This window comes from Bos javanicus, chromosome 18 (genome assembly GCF_032452875.1).
Source record: "Bos javanicus breed banteng chromosome 18, ARS-OSU_banteng_1.0, whole genome shotgun sequence".
Taxonomy (NCBI): domain Eukaryota; kingdom Metazoa; phylum Chordata; class Mammalia; order Artiodactyla; family Bovidae; genus Bos; species Bos javanicus.
The window spans coordinates 14,465,545-14,490,411 of NC_083885.1; the positions used below are offsets into that span (position 1 = coordinate 14,465,545).

The 24,867-nt window shown below is 60.8% G+C and overlaps 2 protein-coding genes across 8 annotated transcripts; one reads left to right on the forward strand and one right to left on the reverse strand.

Moving 5' to 3' along the window:
• The first annotated feature begins 313 nt into the window (after nt 1–313).
• Nucleotides 314–19,562, forward strand: CDH15 (cadherin 15). Of its 2 annotated transcripts, none has more exons than XM_061387026.1 (14): nt 314–678; nt 6,756–6,914; nt 7,080–7,235; nt 8,278–8,422; nt 13,778–13,938; nt 14,618–14,746; nt 15,138–15,323; nt 16,353–16,456; nt 17,079–17,221; nt 17,382–17,618; nt 17,842–18,081; nt 18,249–18,385; nt 18,504–18,671; nt 18,969–19,562. In XM_061387026.1, the coding sequence occupies exons 1-14, from the start codon at nt 382–384 to the stop codon at nt 19,167–19,169; spliced, it is 2,463 nt and encodes an 820-aa protein (XP_061243010.1). In that variant the 5' UTR covers nt 314–381; the 3' UTR covers nt 19,170–19,562. The 2 variants fall into 2 exon arrangements, with proteins under 2 accessions (XP_061243010.1, XP_061243009.1); XM_061387025.1 differs by having other exon boundaries at nt 318–678; nt 16,203–16,456.
• A 7-nt stretch (nt 19,563–19,569) lies between these two features.
• SLC22A31 (solute carrier family 22 member 31) lies at nt 19,570–24,539 on the reverse strand. 6 transcript variants are annotated; one of them, XM_061387035.1, is made up of 9 exons: nt 23,989–24,539; nt 22,761–22,864; nt 22,518–22,672; nt 22,065–22,108; nt 21,745–21,890; nt 21,541–21,645; nt 21,212–21,426; nt 20,542–20,653; nt 19,740–20,177 (listed from the first exon to the last, which is right to left on the reverse strand). In XM_061387035.1, exons 1-9 carry the CDS (start codon nt 24,289–24,291, stop codon nt 19,871–19,873), a joined length of 1,491 nt encoding a protein of 496 aa, XP_061243019.1. In that variant the 5' UTR covers nt 24,292–24,539; the 3' UTR covers nt 19,740–19,870. The 6 variants fall into 6 exon arrangements, with proteins under 6 accessions (XP_061243018.1, XP_061243016.1, XP_061243015.1 ...); XM_061387033.1 differs by having other exon boundaries at nt 21,537–21,645; nt 22,065–22,233; XM_061387034.1 differs by lacking the exon at nt 20,542–20,653 and having other exon boundaries at nt 19,570–20,177; nt 21,212–21,443; nt 21,537–21,645.
• Between the last annotated feature and the right edge of the window lie 328 nt (nt 24,540–24,867).

A 24,867-nucleotide genomic window follows, 5' to 3' on the forward strand; every position in this document is an offset into this window, starting at 1 on the left:
CCCCTGCTCGAGGTCCGCAGGGCACCCCCTACCTCCCTACCTCCTGCCCTCCCCTGGTTCTGAGCGACACACCAGGAGGTAGGGGCTGGGAGGGGAGAGACAGCCTGCCCCTACCACCCAGCAGTTTCCGACCGACGAGGAAAGAAAGGAGGGAGCAGGCAGGGCTGGGCTCTCTTTCCTGTATGCTATCCCTAGAGGGCAGCAAGGGTCAACCCGCCCTGAGGAGCTCCACCCACAGCACGAACACTAAATGAACACCGCAAAAGTGATCGAGCCCTCAAGGTGGCAAGCGCCTTGCCTTGGGACTGGAGCCTGACGGCAGTCCGGGTAAAGACATGGCCAGTGCAAAGGCCCTGAGGCAGGAGCACGAAAGTGCCCAGTATGAGGGAGAATGTTCGCAGCCTTTCTGACAGGCCTCCTCTCCCCCACCTGACCCGGAGCCCAGCTTTCGGCTCCGCCCTGGACACGTGCTGTCACTCAGCCGCAGGCCCCGCCCAGGCCCCGCCCCTCCTGCCCCCGCACACGTGCTGTCACTCCCTTGCCCGTACACTTGTGCTGTCACTCACCCGGGTCCTGTCCCAGCAGAAGGCGCCACTCCCGCCGCCCGACACTCTGCCCACCGCCTGCTACCGGCCCATGGACGCCGCGCTCCTCCTCGCCCTCGGGCTGCTGGCCCAGGTAAGGCCGGGGGCCGCGCGGGGATTGCTGGCCCCTGTGCTAAGCGCCGCGTCTCAGAGTTGGGCAGCCCGGCCTCCGGTCTCCGGGACCGCTGGCTCTGGGCTCCCGTGGGCGGCTGTGAGCTGAGGGGCCCTGGGTGGGTTCTGGGTGGGGCAGCCCTGTCCAGCGGGCTCTGTGCCCTTGGGGGAGAGTAGTGTAATTGCCCCCAGTGGACAGGCCGGGGAGCCAAGTTCAGGGACTGCCAGGAGAGAGGACCCAGAAGGCCGCCCTCACGCTGGAGGTGCTGGCCTCAGCCCTAGGGTCTTGGGGTATTCAGTCTTATGGGGTGCATGGGGAGAGGGGGCAGCAGGAGCACCCCTGGCTGGGAAAGCCTGGAGGCCAGGTTCCAGGCACGTCGACCCCCCATGAGTTGGCCGCTGACCCGCCTCGTTGGATGGAGCCCAAGGTCCCCTTGTGTCCGGTGGGGAGGGGCAGCTCTGCCCTCCAGAAACCCATTCTCCCTGGGGAGCCCCATGCCCAGTAGAGACAGGTCCCAGCACACATAGCCGCTGCCTCCACACTTCCTGCCAGCCCCCTAACCCCCACACCCTGAGGTCTCTGCAGCCTGGGAGCCAGCAGGCGGGGGGGAAGCACAGAGCCCCCACTCTGCACATGGGCACCCCTAGATATGACCACATCCTCACACCCCTTAGCTGCTGGGAAGGCACTGGGCTGGGCCCAGGAGTACAGTGTGTGAGCCAGCGCCACTGGTGAGGCCGGAGGGGACGGCCTCAGGCCTGTTAGACTGGACAGGTGATGATCAGGAGGGCGATGATCCACGCTTAGGACCCGTTGCTTGTTGTTACACTTTCACACCCACCAGGGCATCCCCTCTCATCCCCACAGACCCTCCCACAGTTCTGTTGTGCCAGCTTGGGTTTCAGCCCCTGGCAGCTAAGTGCCTGTCATCTGGACCCTCCAGCGCCTGGCCTCCAGCCCCTCAGGCCTCCAGCCCCCAGCTCCAGCCACCTCCACACCTGCCTTTGGGCCCTTTCACTGACACCCCCACCCCCTGTAGACCATGCTCACCACTCCCCACTGTTGTGTCTAGCTAGCTCAGAGAGGCCATGGTCACCCTCTGCCCAGCACAGCCCAGATGCCCATGACCTGTGCCCCTCAACCCCCTGCTAGGAGCTCATTGGGTGCAATGGGCTCTCTGCTCCTCCCAAGCCAGGCCCAGATGCCCCACATGCTCCAGAAGGCTCCACTCACTCCAGAAACAGCGTTCCAGCCCCTGGTTCCCAGAGACCCACTCCTTTAAGACTAAGGGTATCATTCCCTGACCAGGTCCCAGACGAGGGGAGGAGAGCTCAGATTCCTCTCCCCTCCCCCAGGGCTAGTACAGAATGCACCCCCTCCCAGACAGCTGGGACTGCAAGGATTCTGGGGGGCGGGAGTGGGGGGGTGGACCAGTCAGTGGGCCTGGCCGCTCATGTTCCTGCACTCAGCCCAGCTCGGATCAGCACCCAAACAAGGGGAGTGTCCCCTGGACCAGCCCTCCCCAACCCAGTTCAGCTTTAAGACTTTTGTCCTTTCCTGTCCAGCCACAGGGGTCCTGTGGCCACTTCCTGGATACACCTTCCTTCCCCTCTGAGAGGCCCTGAGCAGGGCTGTCTGGGGTGGGCCCCTGGGGTAGGGGCTGTTGACCAGACTCTGTGTAGGCCCAGTGCCAGCTTGGTGGGCTTGAAGGAGGCTCACCTCCCCCCTGCCTATGTCTCCTGAAATCTCAGCCAGGGGGCTTCGCGTGTGTCTTTTCAGAGCCAGCCTCTGTCAGTCCCTCCCCTGTGCCCATAGTGTCCCCAGTAGCTGGGTCCATACTGGGACCCCACCCCAGGACCCTGCCCCACCTGGGGAAAGGGAGCAGATAGTTCGGAGCCGACCCACACACTGCTGGAAGGGGCCCCCAGCTCCGGTGAGCTGCATGATAGACCTTGCACTTGTGTGTGGGGACACCCCTCCAACATTACTTCCGAGCCTGGGTTCCTCAAATTCTAGGGACCCGGGGGAGGCCTGGAGCCTTGGGTCATGTGGGTGCGGTTTGCCTGGGCCAGGGAGAGGCCGAGGTACATTGTGGGCAAAACGTTTCCAGTCTGGTTTCCCCCGCAAGCTTCCCAGGCCTGAGCCCCTTCCCCCAACCTCCTCGGCTGGAATCCAGGCCACCCCGTTCCTGGATGGCCTGGCAGGCATCAGGCATGCCAGGAATGGAGCCAGCTGTCCGCCTGGCCCAGAGGCCCTGTGGTTCTCCCTTGAGCCCCCCTCCAGCTGTTGCAGGCCTCAGCGGAGGGACAGGATGGTGAGGCAGAGGACAGCTGTTCCCCCCACCCCCACTAGGGCAAGCACCATGCTCCCTGCTGTCCCGCCCACCGTGCGAGGGCGGCACCTCGGCTTCCCTCCCTGCAGCCCTGCTTACTGTCACGCTGATGTGGGGCTGATCCCCTGGCCTGCTCTGGAGGAGACCGTGTGTCTGCTGTGGGGGCTGCCCTGTTCCAGGACTTTCCTTTTGCTAGGGGGTCTTCAGAGTTTGCAGAGCCCCCGGGAGCATGGCTGAGGTTTCCTCCCAGAGGCCACGTGACTCAGCAGAGCCCCAGAACCCCTTCCCCTGTCCGCAGCGGCCTCTGATTGCACCAGGCAGGGAGATTGAAAACACCCTTCTGTCAGCCAAGACGCATGGGGATCCCCTGCTCACCACTCATAGGGGCCCCGGAGGCCACGGGGCCAGGAGCTGAAGCAGGCTCTCCCTGCTGTCTCTGGTCACCAGGGTCTCTACCCAGCACGGAAGAGTGTCCAACTCTTTTCCCTGGGCCGCTGGGAGACAGCCTGCCTTGTAATTCTTTGTTCTGAACCCGAGGGTTGGTGAAGACAGCAAAGAGCTCTGCGGGCTGCCTCCAGGCCCCTGGGCAGGATGGACCCCAGCGGAGGTCAAGGGCAGCTGGCCGCCCCTCTGGGGCTCTGGCACTTTTTTCCTTCTGTACAGTCGATGGTAGGGATGGATCCACCAGGGACCCCAACGCCACCCCACACCAGACCCTCTGAGAGGGGGGGTGGAGCCCAGTCCGGGTCTCCCAGTCCCACCTCTCAGCCCTGTGCCTGCCTGGATTCCCAGCTCAGTAGGTCTGGGGTGAACTGGTGGAATCTGTCCGTATTGTTTACCAATCCTGGTTGGTTCTGATGACAAGTCAAGCTGAAGTAGCCCAGCTGCACTGTGGGGGCCAGGTGGAGAAGGCACCCCACAGGTCCCAGGGGATGAGCGGTCCTGAGCCAGAAAGGCCCCACAAGGAGGTTTCGGCCTCGGGGCCTGGCCCTTGGTAGCCCGCAGCTGGACAGTGTCATCCACTCCAGCCCTTGCCTGGTCTGGGGTGGGCAAGGCCGTTCTTGCCCTTGTTGCCGGTTTGTGGGGTGCTCACCATACGGCTGGGCTCCACGAACTCCAAATGTGGCGGGGAGCTCTTTTACTCAGAAGCCTTGGGATTGGGGGCCCAACAGCAGGGCAGGGGGCCCGGCATCTCTAGGAGTTCCAGGTGTTGTCTTCAGCTCTTGGTTAAGGGTGGGGCTGAGGGTAACCCTTGGGGAGCTGCAGGACCCCACTGGGGGAAGGGGGTCCCTGACACCCATTGCTTCTGTGTGGCACAGGGGCTTTTATGAGCTTCTTCCAATCAATGTCCACAGTTCTGTCCACGTGGCTTCGTCCCGGCCCTGATGTTTTGTGATTCCTAGGCAGCTCCCAGGCCTTCACTGACCACCATTGTCTCTGAAAAGGGGGTGTTGGGAGAACAAAGGACTGAGACACATTCCCAGAGTGGGAAATGGGCTGCAGGCCAGCCCAGGCCCCCACCCCTTGCAGCCTCTCATCTGGGTAAGGGGCCCCTGCCAAGGCTCCATAGCTTCTGCTGACCTTATGACCTTGGGCTGGGGAGAGTCTGGTGGCCGGGAATCCCACAGCCCACCCAGGCCACTTGCCCTATGCCAAGTTGGTGGGCGTCATGGGGTGTCGCCAAAGCTGGGGGTGGGGAGGGGTCAGCCAGAGGCTCGATGGGGGGCTGCAGGGGGGTAAGGGCCAGTGCAGGTGTGGACAGGGCAAAGTGTGTCCCTCAGGGTCCCTCCAAGAGCCTGAGGTCAAGAAGCACCTGCTGACTGTCCCCCACACCTGCCCAGCCCAGCCCTCCACCACGCTGAGGTCAAGGCAGGGCCTCTGTGTCACTGGGCAGCTCAGAAACTCTCTTGACAGAGGTTCCAGCATTGGTGGTGCTGGGGCTCCCGGCTCTGCTGCTCCCTGAGGGCCATCGAGAAGGGCAGGAAGAGTGGGGTGGGGGAGCAAAGGAGCTGCTGCCTTGAGATGCCCAGGAAACAGATGCCGTCCCCCGAGCCTGTGACAAAGGCCAGCAGGTCCTTGCCTGGTGGCAGTGCCACACTGGCTTGTGCTTGGTGAGAGGCCAGCAGCCAGGGAGCCTGGAAGCTTCGCGGCCATCTGTCAGGCCGCGGGGAGTTTGGGGGCCTGGTGAAATGGCTGGTCCTCTCTCCTAACCAAGTTTGCTACTTTCTGGACCGTAGGCTCCTGGCATTTCAGGTGAGAGGGCAGGACCGGGAACTCAGAAGTATGGAGGTGGCTCGGGGCCCCTGGGGAGGTTGGTCTTAGTCCGGGTGTCACTGTGGTTCTGTAAGCAAAGTGTGCGAGGACCCAGCTAGGCAGAACAGGGAGGCTGTGCTGGGGAGCAGGGCACGGGCCAGAGGTTGCCCAGAACAGCAGCCTCCTGGCTGAGGGGCTTCTCCTCCCTCTCAGCCCCCACCCCGAGACACCACACTCACCAGTCACCTCGCCCTCCTTCCTGAAGCCACCAGCCCAGTTGAGGGGCTCATAACAGCCATGAATGGCACATTGCTCACATTCTTCTATAGCCACGCCAAGCTGGGTCCCAGCAGTGCCCCCACCAAGCCCCGCCTCAGGCCCTGACAGCCCTCATCCAAGTCCAGCCAGGCTCTGTGTCCCCCAAGACTGCACCAGCCTCAGCCCCACTCACCACTCGGGGGGTGTGGAGGACCCCTAATACCTCTATGCTCAGCTGGCCACAGTGCCTGAGCCCAGGCTCAGACCAGCCGCTGCTTGATCAAGGAGCCGACACAGAAACTGCATGCTTCAACCAGGCCTCAGGAAGCCCTGGGTGTTAGCTGGGGCTGCTGTCAGCTCTGCCTCAACCCCCAACCGGGTTCCTTCTCTGGGCCTCAGCTTCCTTGTCTGAGTGTGGCAGTGGGGTGAGCTCATGGTGGGTCTGGGAGCATTTTGGCAGGTGCTCTGTCTCCCACCAGGCCCCTTACTGGCGCGGTTCTGAGCCCAGAGCTCAGTAGGTGGCAGCCAGGCAGGGCCTGGGAGGTGGGTGATGTGCCCACTTCTGCCTGTTGGGTAGACTTGGGGAAGCATGGCAGCCTTACACAGTAGCCCCACACGCTGTCCTGCCTCCCCTGGCCTTATTCCTGGAGGAAGAGGCCTGTGCAGGGGGGGACCCTGCACCCTCCCCAGTCTGGCAGAGGAGGCCTGCGGTGTGCACAGCTGCCCTGGGTGTGGGATGGGTGCCCCCGCCTCTTAGGACAGAAGCATTGGCCTGGTCAATCTCGATCAACCCTCAAGAACTCAAACAGTGGTGAGGCTTGGGATGGCCGTGTGTCACCCCCATGTCCCCAGCCAGGAGCTCCACAGTCACCTCTGGCAGATCAGCCATGTGCAGGGAGGCTGATCTCCTCCTGCCCCTCCACCCCGTTATCGGCACTATTTACCCACAACGTAGGGGGAGGCGTGGGAGGGCTGCCCAGCTTGGCCCAGCTGTCTTTTCTGAACAACCCACCTCCCCCACCCCCTGCCTCCCCAGGATCCTGGGAGCCAGGCCACCTTCTGTCCTCCTGAGCTCCCCATGCCACCCAGGTCCTTGCACCATAGCCTCCCCTGGCCACATGAGGGAGGGCCTGGTATTCAGGGAGGGGATGTCGGGCCCTGGATGGGGAGCCCTGGGCACTGCTGTGCCGGTGATGGCCGTTCTCCTTCGTTGCAGAGCTTATTTCCCTCAGCGGGGGTCCCCAGGCTGAGGCGGCCCCGCACCCTGTACCCCTGGCGCCGGGCACCCACACTGGGTCGCGTGCGGAGAGCCTGGGTCATCCCTCCCATCAGCGTGTCCGAGAACCACAAGCGCCTCCCTTTCGCCCTGGTGCAGGTGAGGGGCCAAGTGGAGGGGGGCCCTGAGGGCGTGTGCTTTAGGAAGGGGAAACCCTGGGGCCACAGGCCGAGCGACTTCGTCCCAGCTGGGGGAGGGGCGGAGAACTAGGGGAGAGACCCCCTGCCCTGGGGGCAACTCCCCAGCCCATTTCCTGGCCTGCAGATCAAGTCGGACAAGCAGCAGCTGGGTAGCGTCATCTACAGCATCCAGGGGCCCGGTGTGGACGAGGAGCCGCGAGGCGTCTTCTCCATTGACAAGTTCACGGGGAAGGTGTCCCTGAACGCGATGCTGGACCGGGAGAAGACCGACCGCTTCAGGGTGGGCCCCGCCCCGCCCCGCCCCGCCCCGCCCCGCCCCGCCCATTCCTGCACCATTCCCGCAGGGGCCCCGCCCACACCTCCGCCTGCGAGACTAGCGTCCTTAGTTGGGGGCAGCGGGCAGGGTTTGGGACCCGTTCCCACAGAGGCAGGTGTTCAGGGTCGCTCGCCCATTGGACAGATGCGCGTGAGCAGGCTGAGGTCTGCGTCCTGCCTGGGAGGACTGGGCAGCCGGCAGCAGGGTGAGCGTCAGCTTTCCCAGGTGTGGAGGATTCTCCCCTCGGCTTGCTAAATGTGGCGGGGACGGGACGCTGTGGGGGTATCCCACAGAATAGGCCACCCACGACGCAGCTGCCCCATAGTGACCGTCAGGGTGGGGTGGGTGGCATGAGACCTGCCCCTTGGAGGTCTTGGGATTGTGGAGCCTGAGAGGAAGGGCGTGGGGAGGGGAGTCAGGACTGGGTGAGCCAGGCGTGGAAGAGGGGAACCTGGAACTCACCTGAGTCTCCTATAAACTGAGGATCAGCCCTCCAGCCTGGCCCAGGGAGGGAGCTTCAGACTTTGTTTTCATGTGCCCCGAACCGTCGCCAGACTTTGAGAGGCTGGTTCCCTTACACTGAGTCAGAGAGCGGATTTCCCTGGAAGTTGTATCAAGCCCATCCTCCAAAGGGACAGGAGGTGGCTTAATTTAAAATTTCACGTGGGGAGAGGAAACTTCAAAAGCAGCCCAAACCGTTTACAGAAAAAGGGCTCCGAGACCAGGACCACTTAGGAAGCGCTCCAGCCACACTTAACACTAGGCTCTGACTTCCCGGAGAGTGGGCAGGCTTGGTGGCCGGCCGGCCTGCTGAGAGGACGCAGGCGCCCCCTGGTGGGGATATACCGCTTGCCCAGCACCGCCGGGCCGCGGGCCGCGGGCCGCGGGCCGCTTCTCACCTGTTTGCTGCGGGAAGCAAAATCGGCTCTCACTGTCCCTGTCGCCCTCGTGGGAGCTACTGGAAATTGGGGGCCACAGTGCCAGCCCTTGCTGTCTGCTTCACTAGCTCAGGGCCTTTGCTCTGGACCTGGGGGGGGCCACCCTGGAAGAGCCCACGGACCTGGAGATCGTGGTTGTGGACCAGAACGACAACCGGCCTGTCTTCAGGCAGGAGGTGTTCACTGGCCGGGTGCTGGAGGGTGCTGTCCCAGGTGAGCCGGGTGGGGTCCCAGTGGGGGAGGGGGCTTTGCCATGGGCACTGGTGGGTCAGAAGTCCAGGATTTCCCGTCAGCGAGAACTTGAGAGGTCCTTCAGAGAGTCTCCAGGATGGAGGGAATTTCCATGGGTCGACTCAAGTCACTTCCTGTTGCAGTATAAATTTCAATGCCCCAGTCTTCCAAAATGCAGAGGTGGCAGATCCTGGATGGCAAACCTCTGGTGGTTTCTGTTGCACTCCCCTCCCGCTTCTGCCTCCTGCCCTTGTCTCCCCCCCACCCCTCCTTCCTCTTCCCCACTTCCCTTCTAAATAGAGGTGAATTCACATAATGTAAGAGTACACATTTGGAAGTGAACATTCAGTGGCGTTTACCACATTCACAGTGTTGTGCAACCAGCACCTCTGTTCCTTCCAAAACAGTCTCAGGCCCAAGAGGAGACCCCCTGCTCATTATTGGCACTGCCTTTACTGCTTATTAATTCTACACTTTGATTGCGGAACCCCCCACCCTCTATCCCTCATGAGTCCTCACAGGATGGACTCGCTGGCCTGAGTCTGTTCCAAGGAAGATAGACATTGCAGACAGCAGTCTACCCCTGCCCCTCCCACCCTGGTCCCAGGGGCTCCAGTCTGATCCCCAGGCAGTCGTGCTGCAGAGGTGGGAAGGCTCAGGGTCACCACCGAGGCATGCCCCTCCTTTGTCACATGCGTGTGTGTGTTTAATCTGACTGTGCCGGGTCTTAGTTGAAGCATACAGGGTCTTCAGTTTCTGCACTGAACTCTTACTGGTGGCATATGGAATCTAGTTCCCCAACCAGGGATTGAACCTGGGGCCCCTGCTTTGTGAGCCGAGAGTCTTAGCCACTGGACCACCAGAGAATTCCCCACATGTGTTTATTTCATCCCATTTTGCGCTTTTCAAGACTTAAAATGACAATAATTTTTTTTTTTTTACTTCTAATTTCTCCTTCTGACATGGTTCCATAGTTTTGGGAAAGTGGCCCCAAATCCCTCTACAGGCTTCAGAGAGGTGCACATGTTTGCCTCAACCACTGTTTCCTTGTTTCCCATCCTTCCTGTCTGGACCTGGTTACAACACGAGGCCTTCAGAGCACACACTCCAGTGACTTAGTGTCACCATCATCAGGAGGGCGACACTGACAGTAACATCTCGCCTACAGCCTCAGTGGGTGGTGGGGAAGGGCACAGCCCCCCGCGCGGGCACCAGTGGCTGCGACGACCTTGGCCCCTCTTCCTGCTTCCACGGGGGACTCCTCCTACTGTACCAGGGGAGCCCCCGTGTGTACACCTCCCTGGGGACCACTCACACCCTGGACCCCCAGAACATCAGGTCGCCTGTGTCCCATCATCTGACATGCTCACACAGGGGTGATCTTGAGGATTCCCCCTTGTTCTGCTTGTGGGGCAAGACTGACACCCCCACCTGCTCATGCGTCCTTGTTGGGGACAGTTCCTGGGCCACTAGTCTTCACAACGCTGCCTTTTATTTTGCAAACTTTTATTGTAGCAAAATGCATGTAAGAAAATTTACCCTCATAACCATTTCTAAGTGGCTTTAAGTCCATTCACATCGCTGTGCAACTACCACCACCATAGAATTTTCTCATTTTCCCAAACCAAAACTCTGTCTCTATTAAATACTAGCTCTCCATTTCCCCTCTTCAGCCCCTGGCACCTACTGGCTACTTTTTCCTGCATGATTTGGCTGTGTATGGGTGAAATCACACAGCATTTGTCCGTCCGTTTCTGGCCCATTTCACTGAGTGTCACATCCTCAAGGTTCCTCAGTGTGGTGCCCGGGTCAGGCTTACCTTCCTTTTCAAGCCTGAATAATACTCGCTGGATGTTTGCACCACATTTTGCTGATCTGCTTATTCTTCAGTGGACACTTGGGTTGCTTTCACTTTTTAGCTGTTGTGAGTAGTGCCGTACTGGACATGGGTGTGCAAATATGTCTTTGAGACCCTGCTTTCAATTCCTTTGGGTACGTACCCAGGTGGGATTTCTAGATCATGTAGCAGTTCTATTTTTAACTTTTTGAGGATCTTCCATCTCCATCATGGCTGCACCATTTTTCATTCCCACCAGCAGTGTAGGAGGGTCCCAGGTTCTGCACATCCTCACCAGCACCTGCTGTTTTCTGTTTTGTGGTTGTGTTGTTAGCAGCCATCCTGTGAGGCTGCTAACAAAGCAGGGGCCCCAAGTTCAATCCCTGGTTGTGTGGCTGGTGTGAGGGGATATATCATGTGGTTCTCCTTTGCTTTTCCCCAGTGACTTGTCATGTCGAGCATTTGTTCATGTGTTTATTGACCATTTGTACATCTTCCTTGGAGAAAGGACTGTTCAGTCTTTTGCCCATTTTTGAACAGAGTTGTTTGTTTTTTTGTGTGGTTGAGTTTTATGGGTTCTCTACATATCCTGGATATCAGATCCCTTATCCCTTAACAGATAGATGATTTGAAAATGTTCTGTAGATCCCATGGGTTGTCTTCTTGCTCTGTCGATGGTGTCTTTCGATGCATTTCTGATGCATCATGAAGTCCAGTTTGTCTGTTTTTGTTGCTGTTGCCTGGGCCTTTGTTGTTGTAAACAAGAAATCATCACTAAATCCAGCGTTGTAAAGCTTTTGCCCTGTGTTTTCTTCTAGGAGTTTTATAGTTTGGGGTTGTACATTTAGACTTGATCCACTTTGAGTTGTTTTTTGTATGTGGTGTTAAGTAATTCCAGGTCCAGCTCCATCCTTCTGCAGGGGGATGTTCAGCTTTCACAGCACCATTTGCTGGGACACGGCCTGCTCCCTGTTGAACGGTCCTGGCGTCCTGTGTAGACTCACCTGCCTGGGGGGGTGAGGCTTATTCTTGGGGTCTCAGTTCTGTTCCGCTGGTCTGTGTGTCTGTCTTGAGGGCAGATGTGCACGGATTACTGTACCTGTGGAGAAAGCTTTGAAATCAAGAAGTATGTCCTCTTAACTTTGTTCTTTTTTCAAAATTGTTTTGGCTGCTCAGGGTCCTTTGAGATTAGACAGGAACTTTAGAATGATTTTTTTTTTAATGTCAAGAAAACATCCTTGGGATTTTGAGAGGGCTTACATTGAATCTGTAGGTCACTCTGGGTGGTACTGACAACTTGGCAGCAAGTCTTCCAACCCATGCTCATGGACTGTGTGTCCATTTATTTATGTTTTCTCCAACTTCTCTCACCGACGTTTTGTAGTTTTCATTGTGAAAAGTCTCTCGCCTCATTGGTCACAACACTGACATCCTGAGGCATGTATAGTCGCTGTGAACCTTGTCTCTGAATGAGGCTGTGTGGCTGGACCCCCTCAGGAGGCACACAGGTCCTGTTCCCAGAGATGCCCGACTTTGGCCCGTAGTTAGGAGGGTGTCTGCCAGGCGTCTCTGCTGTGATTGTACTTCTCTCTTCATGGAGATCCTTTCGCAGGTGTCCCCTCATGCTGGCGCAGCAGCTTTGGTGTCCCTGAGGCTCCTGCCTGCCAGGAGTTAACTGTCCTGATGGTTGGGAAGTGACGGGGTTCTAGTCCATCTTTTCCTCTTTGTCATCACTTGGCTTTCTATTACGTAATAGAACTTTCAGTCCTCCCTTTATGAATGTATGTGTTTATGTGTCACCCACCAAGGTGCTTGGCCTCCTTAATCAATAGAAGTTATTCAAAGGCCAGGCAAGAAATTCAGGCAAGGCTTTACTGAGGCTCCTGCAGCCACAGGAGGGGGGCAAATACAAGAAACAGGTTTCCTTGCTCACTCCCCAAGTTGGGGCAAGCTTGTTCCTTATATGGGGTGAGGGGAGGGGTATCCAGGGTTCAGGGACCAGGCGGGAGGTTGTGGCTTAAATGGTTTGCCCACCCCTTATTGGGTGTTGAGTGCAGGGGGCATGTGCAGTACCCTGCTTTTGCTTCCAACCCCGTTTTTGCTTTTCAGAAGTGGTAGTTGGGGGTTTTTTGGCCTTTTTTTAATCTTGTCCGTAATTTGACCCACTGCACATACACACAGGCATGCAGCTATTTTCAGTCCCTTATAGTTTTTTGTATTTGTTGATTGAGGAGAAGTCTGTCCAGATGCAAGCACTGCAGCCCTGGGTCCCAGGTCCCAGCCTGTCTCATATGTATTTTGTTTTTATGTATCAGTATGCCTTTATGGAGCCTCACTTCATTCAATGAGTTATAATTCTTTGCATCATTCTTTTGAAGCTGAAAGCTTCGCTGATCAGAAACTCATCAAAGCAGCCCAGGCCCTTTCAGCAGCCAGAGCTGCTCATGTATATAGAGTCCAGAGTGTGCGTGCTTGGATGTGTGTTTGTGCATATGTGTGTGCTCACTCACAGCCATGTTTGTACGTGTTTCTACCTTCATCACAAGTCACGAGTCCTCTCCGGCACTTCCACTTCCAGTCCAGCTCTGCGGGATCCCTTCTGGGTCCCCTTCTCTGATGGTGAGAAGCTGGGCTCCTTTTGCAAGTTTGCTCACTTGCTCGGTCGTAGAGAGCATGGCAGGTGCTTTAGGAAGCACTCACTTGCACCCCAGTGCCTGTTCTAAGCATTCTTTTTGGCTTCAGCCTGGGGTCCAACATTGTGCCAGGAGTTACCAGGTTGGTAGCCCCCCACCTCTAAGGCTAGGCCAGTGGTTGGGTCATTTCTGCTCATCAGACACCAGCGTGACTCTCAGATGACCCGACAGGGCCCAGGAGGGTCTGCGGTGAGCCCAGTCACAGGTTGCGGGGCAGCTCCCCAGATGGCCCAAGGCCAGCCCGCCTCACTGGGCTCACTTAATACACCTGAGCTGGGCTGGGGGGGTCAGGCCTGAATCACTGCAGAGGAAAAGCAAGGTGGGCACAGATGCTGAGATGTCTCCAGGGCCTAGCAGACCCCCCCTCTCCTGAGATTGGGAACGCAGGTGGACACAGGTGCCGAGTGCCTGGGGGGCCCACGTGCCCCTGTCTCCCGAGATGTGGGGCCATGTTTGCCCCAGAGTGCAGATACAGCCTGGGTACTGCTTCACTCTGAAGGTGGGGCTGAGGTCAGGGCCTGATCAGTGGCGGGTGCACCAGCTACCTCCCCAGGGGCTGGTTCCCAGTGAGCTCGCCTGGTCTATCTTGGGGTCCTATGGGAGACAGCTGTCAGCTGTGTGCACTGGACACCCGCCTCCTCCCCCACAAGCAGCACAAGCCAGGATGCTGGGACGTTTGTGTGTGCACAGGCTGACTGAGAGCCTGGAACTGGCACAGTTGCATGCCACAGGGGAGCAGGCGACGCACCCTGGAGCTGGAGGCTGGCACCCCTGGGCATCACCCCTGCACATCCCTGCCCTTCACAGGCACCTACGTGACCAGGGCTGAAGCCACAGATGCGGATGATCCGGAGACAGACAATGCAGCGCTGCGGTACTCCATCCTGGAGCAAGGCGGCCCCCAGCTCTTCAGCATCGACCCGCTCACGGGGGAGATCCGCACGGTGCAAGTGGGCCTGGACCGCGAGGTGAGGCCACCTGGCTGTGCCTCGACAGCTGGACAGGGCGGTCCAGACACTCCCGGTTGCCCTGGGCTCCCGCAGACCTGCCCCGTGGGTGGCTGTGCCGTTGGATTCAGAGACAGCGTGAGGGGCCCTCAGCTTGTTTCTGTTCAAAAATCTCCCTCACCCCACTGCCTGCAAAGCAGTTGGGCTCCCCAGCCTGGGTTAGGTCCATCAAAGGAGCCCCTCACCTCTTGGGCTCCACAGTGCCTATTTATTCTCTGTGGGGCCCCTGCAGCCGCTCACTGCCTGGCTTCTGTGTGGCTTTGGCACCTCCAGGAAATCCTCCTTGATTTCCCCAGGGCCAGTCACTATGTTAGCTGATCTCTGTCCCCTCTTGGCCATTGCTCCTGTCTCTCCGGGGCAGAGACCAACCCCCCATATGCAGCACATGCCCTCCAAGCATTTATCCAATTTGGCAGCTGACCTCTTGCCTACTCACAGGCTGGGGCAGAGTCTGGGGTCAGCAGTGGTGCCGTCCAACCCTGAGAGGACAGGCAGTCTGTTTTGCTCCAGAACTTGGGAGCAGGACAGGAGCTGGAGCCTCCTGGAGTATGCCTGCCCTTCCCCCAGGCCCTAAGGTGGCCAACCAGCCTTGCCCTGCGCTCCACCTAGGTCTCCTGACCCTCTGTCACTGTGCCCCCAGGTGGTCGCCGTGTACAATCTGACTTTGCAGGTGGCGGACATGTCTGGAGATGGCCTTACCGCCACCGCCTCAGCCATCATCACGCTGGAGGACATCAATGACAACGCCCCTGAGTTCACTGGGGATCAGGTGCCACCTCTACCTGCTGTTGCCCGGGGCTGCCCTCCCCCCATCCTGTTTGTCGGAGGACGGGGAGGCTGGGTGCTCAGAGGAGGCACCCTGAGTGGGTTGTGCAGGACCCCCGGCTAGAGGCCAGCATGGGGCCTGTGAGCATATCAGGAGCTGGAGGGCCCTGGAGGGAAGCCACTGAGACCCTGGGTTAGGATGTGTCCCCAGTTCCTCCTGGGTGGGAGTGGGGGCAGCCCTGCCCCCCGGGTAAGACGCACCCGGGGCATGGCTGAGCCTGGAGGGGGCTCCCTGGGTCCTGGACTCCCCGAATGTAGGTAGCAGGAGGGTGAGGCCCCAGGGGACCATTACCCACCCCTGCCTGCCAGTGAATAATGGGGCTGGGTTCCCACAGTTCTTCATGGAGGCTGCAGAGGCTGTCAGCGGTGTGGACGTGGGACGGCTTGAGGTGGAGGACCGGGACCTGCCCGGCTCCCCCAACTGGGCAGCCCGGTTCACCATCCTGGAGGGTGACCCTGACGGGCAGTTCACCATCCGCACTGACCCCAGGACCAACGAGGGTGTGCTGTCCGTGGTGAAGGTGAGCTGAGGAGGGAGCCTCTCCTCACACTCTGGAAGCCTGTTTGGACCCTCTGTGCACCCTAAGAAGGGAGCCGAGGGGACCGGGAACACGGACTGTGGGCTGGGGCCACGCTGACCACAGAGGACCGGCGCTGGAAGGAGTGGGCAGCCCCCAAGCCCATGTGTTATTTCTGGTATTTTGCCTCTTAATGCAAGTGATCAATGTGCACAAGTACAGACCTCATGTGTCAGCCAACCAGAGACAAAACCGGCAGGAGATATGTGTGCACACATCCACATACACACCCATGCCTACAAACATGTTCCTACACACATCTGCAGAGAGACACAGATGTAGCTATCGATATAAGAAGACCTTTCTTGTAAGAGACTGACTAGAGCTGGCCACCCAGTTTGTTGTGAGGGCAGCTGATGAGTCCAGAGTCTGCAGGGCTGTGAGAAGCTGCAGAGTCAGGAGCTGAGGCTGTGTCAGAGGCAGGATCCTGCTTTCCCAGGAGAAACCTCAGGTTTGCTCTCAGAGATTTACCCACACATGAGACCCACCCAGGTTCTCCAGGATCATTGCTGGTCGTACAGGTCCGTTCAACCACATCCATCAGATACCTTCTTAGCAATAAGACCCAGATCACTGCTTGAGTCACTGAGGAGGAAGCCTGGCCAGGGGATGGAAATGGACCTCACAACACCTGACAGAGGCATTTGAGTGTCCAAAGTATTTTCCTGTTATTCTCTCTGCATAGTTTTTATCTTTCCAAAGCTACAAAGAAGAAGGAAAGAAGGCGCTCCGAGGACAGCCCAGGAGAGGCCTCGCCAGCATGGGTGCCCTGAATGTGGGGTCCAGATTCCTGACGGGCTGCCACCTTTCTTCCCCCTACAGCCCCTGGATTATGAGAGTCGGGAGCGGTATGACCTCAAAGTGGCCGTGCAGAATGAGGCCCCCCTGCAGGCAGCTGCCCCCAGGGCCGAGCGGGGCCAGGCCAGGGTCAGCGTGCAGGTGTGGGATGTCAATGAGGCGCCTGTGTTCCAGGAGAACCCTCTGCGGACCAGCTTAGCTGAGGGGGCCGCCCCAGGAACACCTGTGGCCACCTTCTCTGCCCGGGACCCTGACACACAACAGCTGCAGAGGCTCAGGTAAGGGCCCGCCCCTCTGCCTCCCAGCCAGGGTAGGAGCACAGCTAAGGGTAGGCAGCCCTGTGTCCTGAGGATTCTCTTCCCATGAGAGACCCAGTCAGAGGGTGGAGGGCTTCTCTGCATGGTCACTGAGGGCTTAGGGGCTCTCAAGGGCCTGTGTGCTTGTTCACACGACCTCGTCCTGTAGGCAGGGCTGGGCTCCAGATGGCACACACCTACACAGCCAGCCTGTGTTGGCCGCCTCTGGGCATCTGGCCCTGTCCATGCCAGGGAGCCCTTGCTCCCTGGGACTGGCTGTCACTGTGTTGGATTTCACCCCCTGCCCTGGCCTTGTTTGTCTGTGTCTGTCTCCACTGTGCCCACCACTGTGTCTTGGTGTCACCTGTGGCCATGGGGCCCTGGGCAGCTCCCCTGCCCTCCCCAAGCCTCTGTTTCTTCGTCTGTTGATTTAGTCGGAAAACACCAGCTTAAGGCTGTGGGAGGACTATCCTTAAAGGGGGCATGTGTGTGTGTGAGAGTGTGTAAGTGTGTGTGTGAGTGTGCTCCCATCTACACATGACCACGCACCTCTGGGAGTCCTGCTCAGGCTCTTTCTGCACCCTCCTCCCCTCCTTGCCAACAGCTACTCCAAGGACTATGACCCCGAGGACTGGCTGCAGGTGGACGGGGCCACCGGCCGGGTCCAGACCCAGCGAGTGCTCAGCCCCTCATCCCCCTTCCTCAAAGATGGCTGGTACAGGGCCATCATCCTGGCCCGAGATGATGGTGAGTGGGGAGCCCAGCCTGGTTCCTGGGCTCCCTAATCCAAGCTGAGGCCCCTGCTGCTGCCCAAGGGCCGAGAGCCAGGTGCTCCACTCAGCAGACTTACAGGGTGGGTGGGGGCTCCGCAGGGGCCAAAGGCCCACTAGGCCTCTCCCGCCTGCAGCCTCCCCACCCAGCACGGCCACTGGGACCCTGTCCATTGAGATCCTGGAGGTCAACGACCACGCCCCTGAGCTGTCCCCGCCGTGGGGCAGCCTGTGCAGCACACCAGACCGGGGTTCCGGCCTTCTCTTGGGGGCCACAGATGAGGACCTGCCCCCCCACGGGGCTCCCTTCCACTTCCAGTTGAGCCCCAGGGTCCCAGAGCTGGCCCGGAACTGGAGCCTCAGCCAGGTTAATGGTGAGCCCCCCCCACACACCCCTGGGGTTCAGAGCCTGGGGGAGGTTCCCGCTGGTGCACCCTCAGGCCCGGCAGGGATTGGTTATCAGACGCAGAGGACGGATGGGGAAACCGAGGCCTAGCATGCCAGGAGCGCCGCCCAGTCGGCTGCTGCCCAGGGCACAGACACGGGAGGGGGTACGGCCGCCCCCGGCCCCTGCTTGACCGCAAGCTCCCTCCGCAGTAAGCCACGCGCGCCTGCGACCGAGGCTCCGGGTCCCGGAGGGGCTGCACCGCCTCAGCCTGCTGCTCCAGGACTCCGGACAGCCGCCCCAGCAGCGCGAGCAGCCCCTGAACGTGACCGTGTGCCGCTGCGGCCAGGACGGCGCCTGCCTGCCGGGAGCCGCGGCACTGCGGGCGGGTGGCGCGGGCATTAGCCTAGGTGCCCTGGTCATCATGCTGGCCAGCGTCATCCTGCTGCTCTGTGAGTGCCGGCGCCCGCAGGCCCTTGCCCTTGGACCCCAGCCTCTTGGCAGCCCCACCCGCCCTCTAGCCCCGCCTCCTGGCAGCCCCACCCACCCTCCGGCCCCGCCCTCCACCCTCGCGCTCCACCCCCACCCGACCCCGACCTCCGCCCCGACCCCCACCCAGTGCTCGCCCTGCTGGTGGCCCTCCTGGCGCGGTTCCGGCAGCAGTCCTGGGACAAGAGGCTTCTGCATGGACTGCAGGACGACCTCCGGGACAACATCCTTAACTACGACGAGCAGGGGGGCGGGGAGGAGGACCAGGTGAGGGGGCCGGGGCGGCTTACAAGTGCTGCGGGTAGGGCCAAGGGCCCCAGCTGGCCTGCATCCTCCCGACCCGCGACGAGAGCGGCTGACCGGAACGCGCTCCATCCGCCCTCAGGACGCCTACGACATAGACCAGCTGCGCCACCCAGCAGAACTGGCGGCCTTCGGCGCCCCCTTGGGACGGCCGCCGCTGCGCAGAGACGCCCCGTTCGGCCGAGCGCGCCCCCAGGTGACCTGTGCGCTGCCCACCAGCCCCGCAGACATCGCTGACTTCATCAACGACGTAGGTGCCCCAGGGGCGCCCCGTACACCCTCCTCCGAAGCCTGAGGCATCGCTCTGGAGTGGGACAGGGAGGTGGTGGCTACAGACTAAGGAAAGAGAAAGGCCCAGAGGAAGCCTTGCCTCTAACTACCATCTGGGGCAGGGGCAGCGCGGGGCTCAGAGCTGCTCCGAGTACCCTCGGCCTCCACTTAGGCCTCCTCTGCCCCCTCCCCTTCCCGGTTCCAGGCCTCGCCCCACCCGGTGGCGGAGGTCACCAAGCCGGCATGTGCTGGTCCTGAGACCCGGGCCTCTCCACAGGGTTTGGAGGCCGCAGACTGTGACCCCAGCGTCCCGCCCTATGACACGGCTCTCATCTATGACTACGAGGGGGACGGCTCCTTGGCGGGGACACTGAGCTCCATCCTGTCCAGCCTGGACGATGAGGACCAGGACTACAGCTGCCTCCGGGAATGGGGCCCCCGCTTCTCCCGCTTGGCTGACTTGTACGGGCCCCCGTGAGGGCACCAGAGAAGGGCTTTCTGATGGGGACCTGCACCGCCCTGTGAAGGGCACAGCCTCCTGGACACAGAGGGCAGACCTGAGGGGCCAGAGCGGACACACCTAACTGGGCTGTGTGCCTAGGAATTCCAGCGGACCTCCATCAAGGTGGAAGATGGCTCTGGGCCCTACCCTGGCTCCTTGGTCCGTCTGGTTTCCCCCAGGGAAGGTCAAGGCTCAGAGCTCGAGTGGAGTGGCCAGAAGGAGGCACCCATTCTGCCCCCGTCAGTCACCTACCATGGGGTCAGGCCCCGTTCCCAGCTGTGCCTCCCACCCACGCTGACCTTATCTCTGTGTGAAAGGACGCAGCCCTGGGGCAAATGTGAATTAAAGTGTGCCTCTCTCTTCCTTGCACAGTTGGCCTCCGCCACCTCAGTTCCACCAGAGCTGTGGCAGCTGGCTGGCCCCCAGCTGTTCCTGGGGTGGGGGGTTGTGGGAGGGGCTATGGATGCCTGGTTGTGAGGGGGAGGTGGATGCCAGAAGCCCCTTTCAGCCAAGAGTGGGGCCTGAGGGAAGAGCCAGAGAAGAAGCCAAGTTCCACACATACCTTTATCTTCCTCACTTGGAGGGGGGCCAGGGCGCCTGGAAACAGGCCGGCTCCCCACCACCCTCCCAAGTCCCTTCCACCAGCACTGGTGGGTGGCAGTGTCTCTGCAGCCTGGTCACCCCTCCTGGGCCAGCTGTGTTCCTGCCCCAGGGAGGGAGGCTGGCAGCAGAGGCAGGAGGTCTTGGCGTGGGCAGCCCCGGAGGAGCGGGGAGCGGCACAGGCGGTCAGCCTCCTGCAGCGATTGGGGCAGCGTGCGGCCGCGGCTCTCCGGCAGCAGCAGGACACACAGCAGGGCGAGGAGGGCGAAAGATGCGAAAAGCACGTGTTGCAGGAAGAAGCCATGCCGGCCGTGCATTTTGGTGAGCGGGACAGCTGCCTGGCCCAGGAACCCAGCTCCCAGCACCAGGCCCAACCCGGCCCCCCTGCAAGAGAGGGCGGTAGGACATGGCTGCACAGGGTGCGCAGTGCTCCCGGGGTGGGTACCCTTAGTGGGGGCCAAGGTGTGGGGGTCCCATGACAACACCTGAAAAGTCTGGGGGAAAGCTGTCCAGGAACCAAAGTTGTCCTTTCCGTTAGAAAATCCAGTCAATTTTCCCCTGGAATCCCACCCTCTCTGGGGGCTCTCATCTCTGACTGCCCTGTCCTCCACTCCCGAGCTGATGTGCAGACCATTCTGTGACCAGCGTGCCCCTCATCACCCAGGAAGAGACAGCTGAACTCCCGTCCTGATGGCACGAAGATGGGGAGTGTGGGGAGCGTTGGGGTGTGCTGGCAGGGCCTGCTCACCTGATCACCGTGGGGAAGATCTCAGCTGAAAAGAGGCTGCTGAGAGCGGACACGGTCTGGGAGGCCAAGAGCCCCAGGACAGAGAGGAATAGCACCATCCAGCTGGGCAGGTCTGCAGAGGAGGAGAGTCTCCCACGCTGCCCACGCGCCCTCCCTCCCCTCACCGTGTCTCCAGGCTCTGGGCCTCACTAGCTTTCCCTCTCTGCTCCTGCACTTGGAAGTTGGCCCTCATTCAAAATTGTTAGTTGATCAATCGTGTCCAACTCTGCAACCCCATGGACCATAACCTGCCAGGCTCCTCTGTCCATGGGATTCTCCAGGCAAGAATACTGGAGTGGGTTGCCATTCCCTTCTCCCAACCTAGGGATTGAACCAGGTCCCTTGCGTTGGAGGCAGATTCTTTACCATTTGGGCCACCAGGGAAGCCCTCATCCAATCCAAACCCTTACATTAAACCCCGTCTACTGAATCATTTTGGCCCTCAACTCTTTTGGCCTCAGTTTCTCTGAGTGCACAGTGGGGAGATGATGGATGGGGTGAACAGCAACGTCATCCTGCCTCCCCAGCTCTGGGAGGGGGCTCATCTCAGGACTACCCCCCCACACACACATTGGGCAAACCCCTGGCCAAACATGGACAGCCCTGCCAGCCTGCAGGGCCCCACACTCACACTGGGCCCCTGCAAGGAGCAGCTGGGATGCCAGGACCAGGACCAAGGTGCTCAGCAGCAGGACTGAGCGGCGCCCCCAGAGATCTGCTGTCAGGAGCAGGAAGACGGTGGCTGCTGCCTCCAGGCCAGCTGCCAGGAAGTAGGGCCAATAAAAGCTGGGCTCACTTGGGACGAGGCTGTGCAGGAAGCTGGCTCTGATGCCCCCACTGATGAGCCTGGGAGGGATGCAAAGCTACAAGCCCAGCCAGAGCCGGGTATCTCACCCAGGGGGAAGGTGAAGACCCCTCCCTCCCTCCCTCAGCCCGCCCACACCCCCCCTCCTCACGAACTGAAGCCCAGGATGAGTGCGTTCCTCCAGGTGACGTGTGTGTGCCGGAGCTCCAGGACTGAGTGGTGCCGGGGCTGGGGGTGTCCCGCGCACAGCACATCCAGCTCTGTGGACCGGGAGACATAATGGGGCACCAGTGAGGGGATGATGCCCTTCCTTCTTCCTCTAGCACTCAGGTCTCTCTTCTCCCTGTCTGGTCCATTACCCATAGCCAGGGAGCTCTCCTCCTCCGTGCTGTTCTCGGGGTCCACACCGCTGGCTTTGGCAAAGTGCCACAAGATCCTCCTGGCTCGGGCTGGCTGCCCTGTGGCTAGCAGCCAGCAGGGAGACTCGGGGAACATGGCTGGAAACCTGCAGGGTTTGGGTGAGGATGTTGCAGGACCTCCCCGTAGGGCAGGAGCCAGTGGGGATACATAGCACATGACTCTCTGTGTCCCTGTCCCGTGCCCACCTGCATGGTGCTGAACGATCAAAGGGAAGCGATACACATGGCCTCTGCAGTGGACATGACCCCAGCTCACTTACCCCCAAAAGAGCAGCAGCAGTCCCGTTGCCAGGGCGCTCAGTCCCTGCAAGAGTTGCCAGTCCTGGGCGAGGAGGGCCAGGCCAGGCAGCAGCAGTGTGCCCACCACTGAGAAGAGGCCAGCCCCCATGGAGAATGCCAGGCGGTTTGGGGGGTCACACAGCTCCAGGCCTGGGCAGACAGGGAGAGCCTGAGGCCCAGGCCTCTCAGGAGGACTGCTTTGTCCAGGGAGGTGAGGGCCAGTGGCTGGAGGACCAGGACCTGGACGTCTGAGGCCAATGTGTGGCCTGTTCTGTCACCCAGGCCTGCCCACGAAAAGCAGAGCCCACAGAGTAAACAGCGTCTCTCCTGCCTTCTGGAGAAGGGCCCTCAACTGGAGTGCCGGAAAGGCACCCTCCAATGGGTCAGACGCCTAGCCTGAGTGGGCGCCTCCCAGGGCCCCCCATGGTACTCACGAGCCACATAGAGGGCGAGGGACGCCCCTGCCAAGGCCCCCCCTCGAAGCAGCCGCAGAGTCAGCAGGGCAGGAAAGCTGGCAACCAGGGCCTCGCCGACCCCCAGGCCCGTGGCCAGCACCAGGGAGCCCACAAACACAGCCCGGCGGCCAAACCTGGTGGGCAGCAGGGGACAGCCGTCGATTCAGTCAGGAGAGCTCAGGGGAGGGCTATCTGAGCAGGAGGGAAGGGGCAGCGCCTCACCAGTCACAGCCCAGGCCCAGGAGGACACAGCCCAGCAACTGGCCCAGGAGGTGGTCCACCTGCTCCAGGGGCACCTTCCAGCCATCCTCACACACGAGATTCCTCTGTTGGGGACACCAGTTACCCGTCAGCTAGCCAAGACCCTCCTTTTCCTCTCCTGCCGGAGTTCCCTGAATGTCAGGATAGAAAGGACCCTAGAGGTCCTGCCCCAATGCCTCCCTGGGCGGGGCTGCACCTGCTTTCTCCAGCCATCACCCTCCCCCAGGCTGGCCCCAAGGCCTCTCCTGCACCTCCCCCACCCTCTGCACTTCAAGAGCCACTTCCAGAACAGGCTGTGGGGCCTTGCTCACCGGCTTGTCCCAGCCAAGGGCCCTTGACCCCAGCTTTGCAGCTCTCTGCCTACCCTGTTCCTTCTCCCTAAGCTTAACATTATTTTGGGTCACACTACATCAGAGATTTTGTTTTAAAATCTGATTGCTTGTGAAAGCTGGTAGACAAGGATATGTCACCACACCAAACAGGTGGGCAGAAGGAGAAGGCCCAGAGGGTTCAGGGCCCCAGAAGAGCCTAAGCAGGAATGTGGCAACCCTGTCCCAGTTTCCAAGCAGATGCCCTTCTTCCCTGGGCTGGGGTGTGGCTGTGGGGCATAGGCTGCCAAGAGGGAGGTAGGGGTGGGCAGGCCCTAGCTGGGAGGGGGGTGAGGGGGTGGGAGTTGGGGGGTGTGTGAGTGGGGGGTGGGGGTGGGAGGTCCCAGTTACCCAGTTACCCCTCCCAGGTGCCTGGGATGTCTCCATGGCACCCCTACCTCTAGGCCAGCCTGCACACACCTCACAGTGGAAAGACCTGCTCTTCAAAACGGAACTGAACAAATCACTCCTTTGATTCAAACTCTTGGGAACCCAGTCTGGACACCTACACAGCCCCAAAGTCACAGGCGGCTGGAATGTTCATGGCACTGCTGACCTCTGTAAACTCACCGGCTCAACTTCAGTTTACTGCCTCCGCCTCCCCAGACTGCCTGCCGTCCTGGGCAGCCCCCAACCTCAGACTCTGCCTTTAGGCCTGGCACCCTGCCTATTTGGACATCTGCTACACCGTCAGACAGGAGGGGGCTGACCCCCCAATCAAAAGCCCCAGGATGACAGTCCCCGTCGACCGAGGGCAGAGAGCGAGGAGAACCCCAGGAGGGGACAGAGGGTGGGGGAGACAGAGCAGTGAAGCAGAAGACCTGGGTGACCGGGCTGCGCAGCAGGTCGGCGGCGGGCTGCGCGTAGTACAAGCCGCGTGAGCAGGGCCGAGCGCCGTCGGAGCCGGCGCGGGGCACGGACTCGGGGTAGCTTAGCGGCAGGCAGGTGCTCGGGGCGCGCGCGGGGTCTGAGCCGCAGTGGTGTGCCGGCAGCGCGGTGAGCAGGAGCTCCGAGCCCAGCGCCAACCCCAGCGCCACGCACGGTAGCCACGAAGCGGCGGCCAGGAGGCACCGGGCCCGGCCGAAGCCGCCGGCCAAGCGCAGAACCCGCGCCTCGTGCTCCATCCGAGGCCTCTACGCACTATGGCGGTGGCGGCGGGGCTTGAGAGGGACAGTGTGTGAGGGGCGGGGCCTTATAGGGGCGGTTTAGGCGGGGCGGGGTCTGAGAGGGGAGGTGTCTGCGCTCTGGCTGTTAGAGGGGCGGGACCTGGGCGGGGCACGGAGAGAGGTGGGGCGGGGCCTTGGACGGCAAAGGCGGTCTCTGGGCGGAACCTGTGGGGAAAGCGCGGGTGAAGGGCGGGGCGAATGGGGGCGGGGCCCTCGAGGACCTGGCAGGTGAGGGGCTTGGGCCCGTGGTTTCGGGGGCGTGGTCAGCGAGACGTCCTGGCGCGGAGCGTGGTTTGGGGCGTGGCCGGAGGGGCGCTCACGTGCGCGCGAGGTCTGAGCGGTGTGAGGCTGCAGGCGACTCGCGAGGCGGCTTCTTCGTCGACCCCACAGACCCGGGGCGGACGCTCCCTCAGGAGGCTCCGAGCTTGGGCGACGTGCGGGGGTCGCGGGCCGGATACTTCCTGGACCCGATGCCGACGTGAGACCAGGCCTGCGGAGCGCGGGCCACCACTGCTCCCCGGCGGCCGGCCGCGG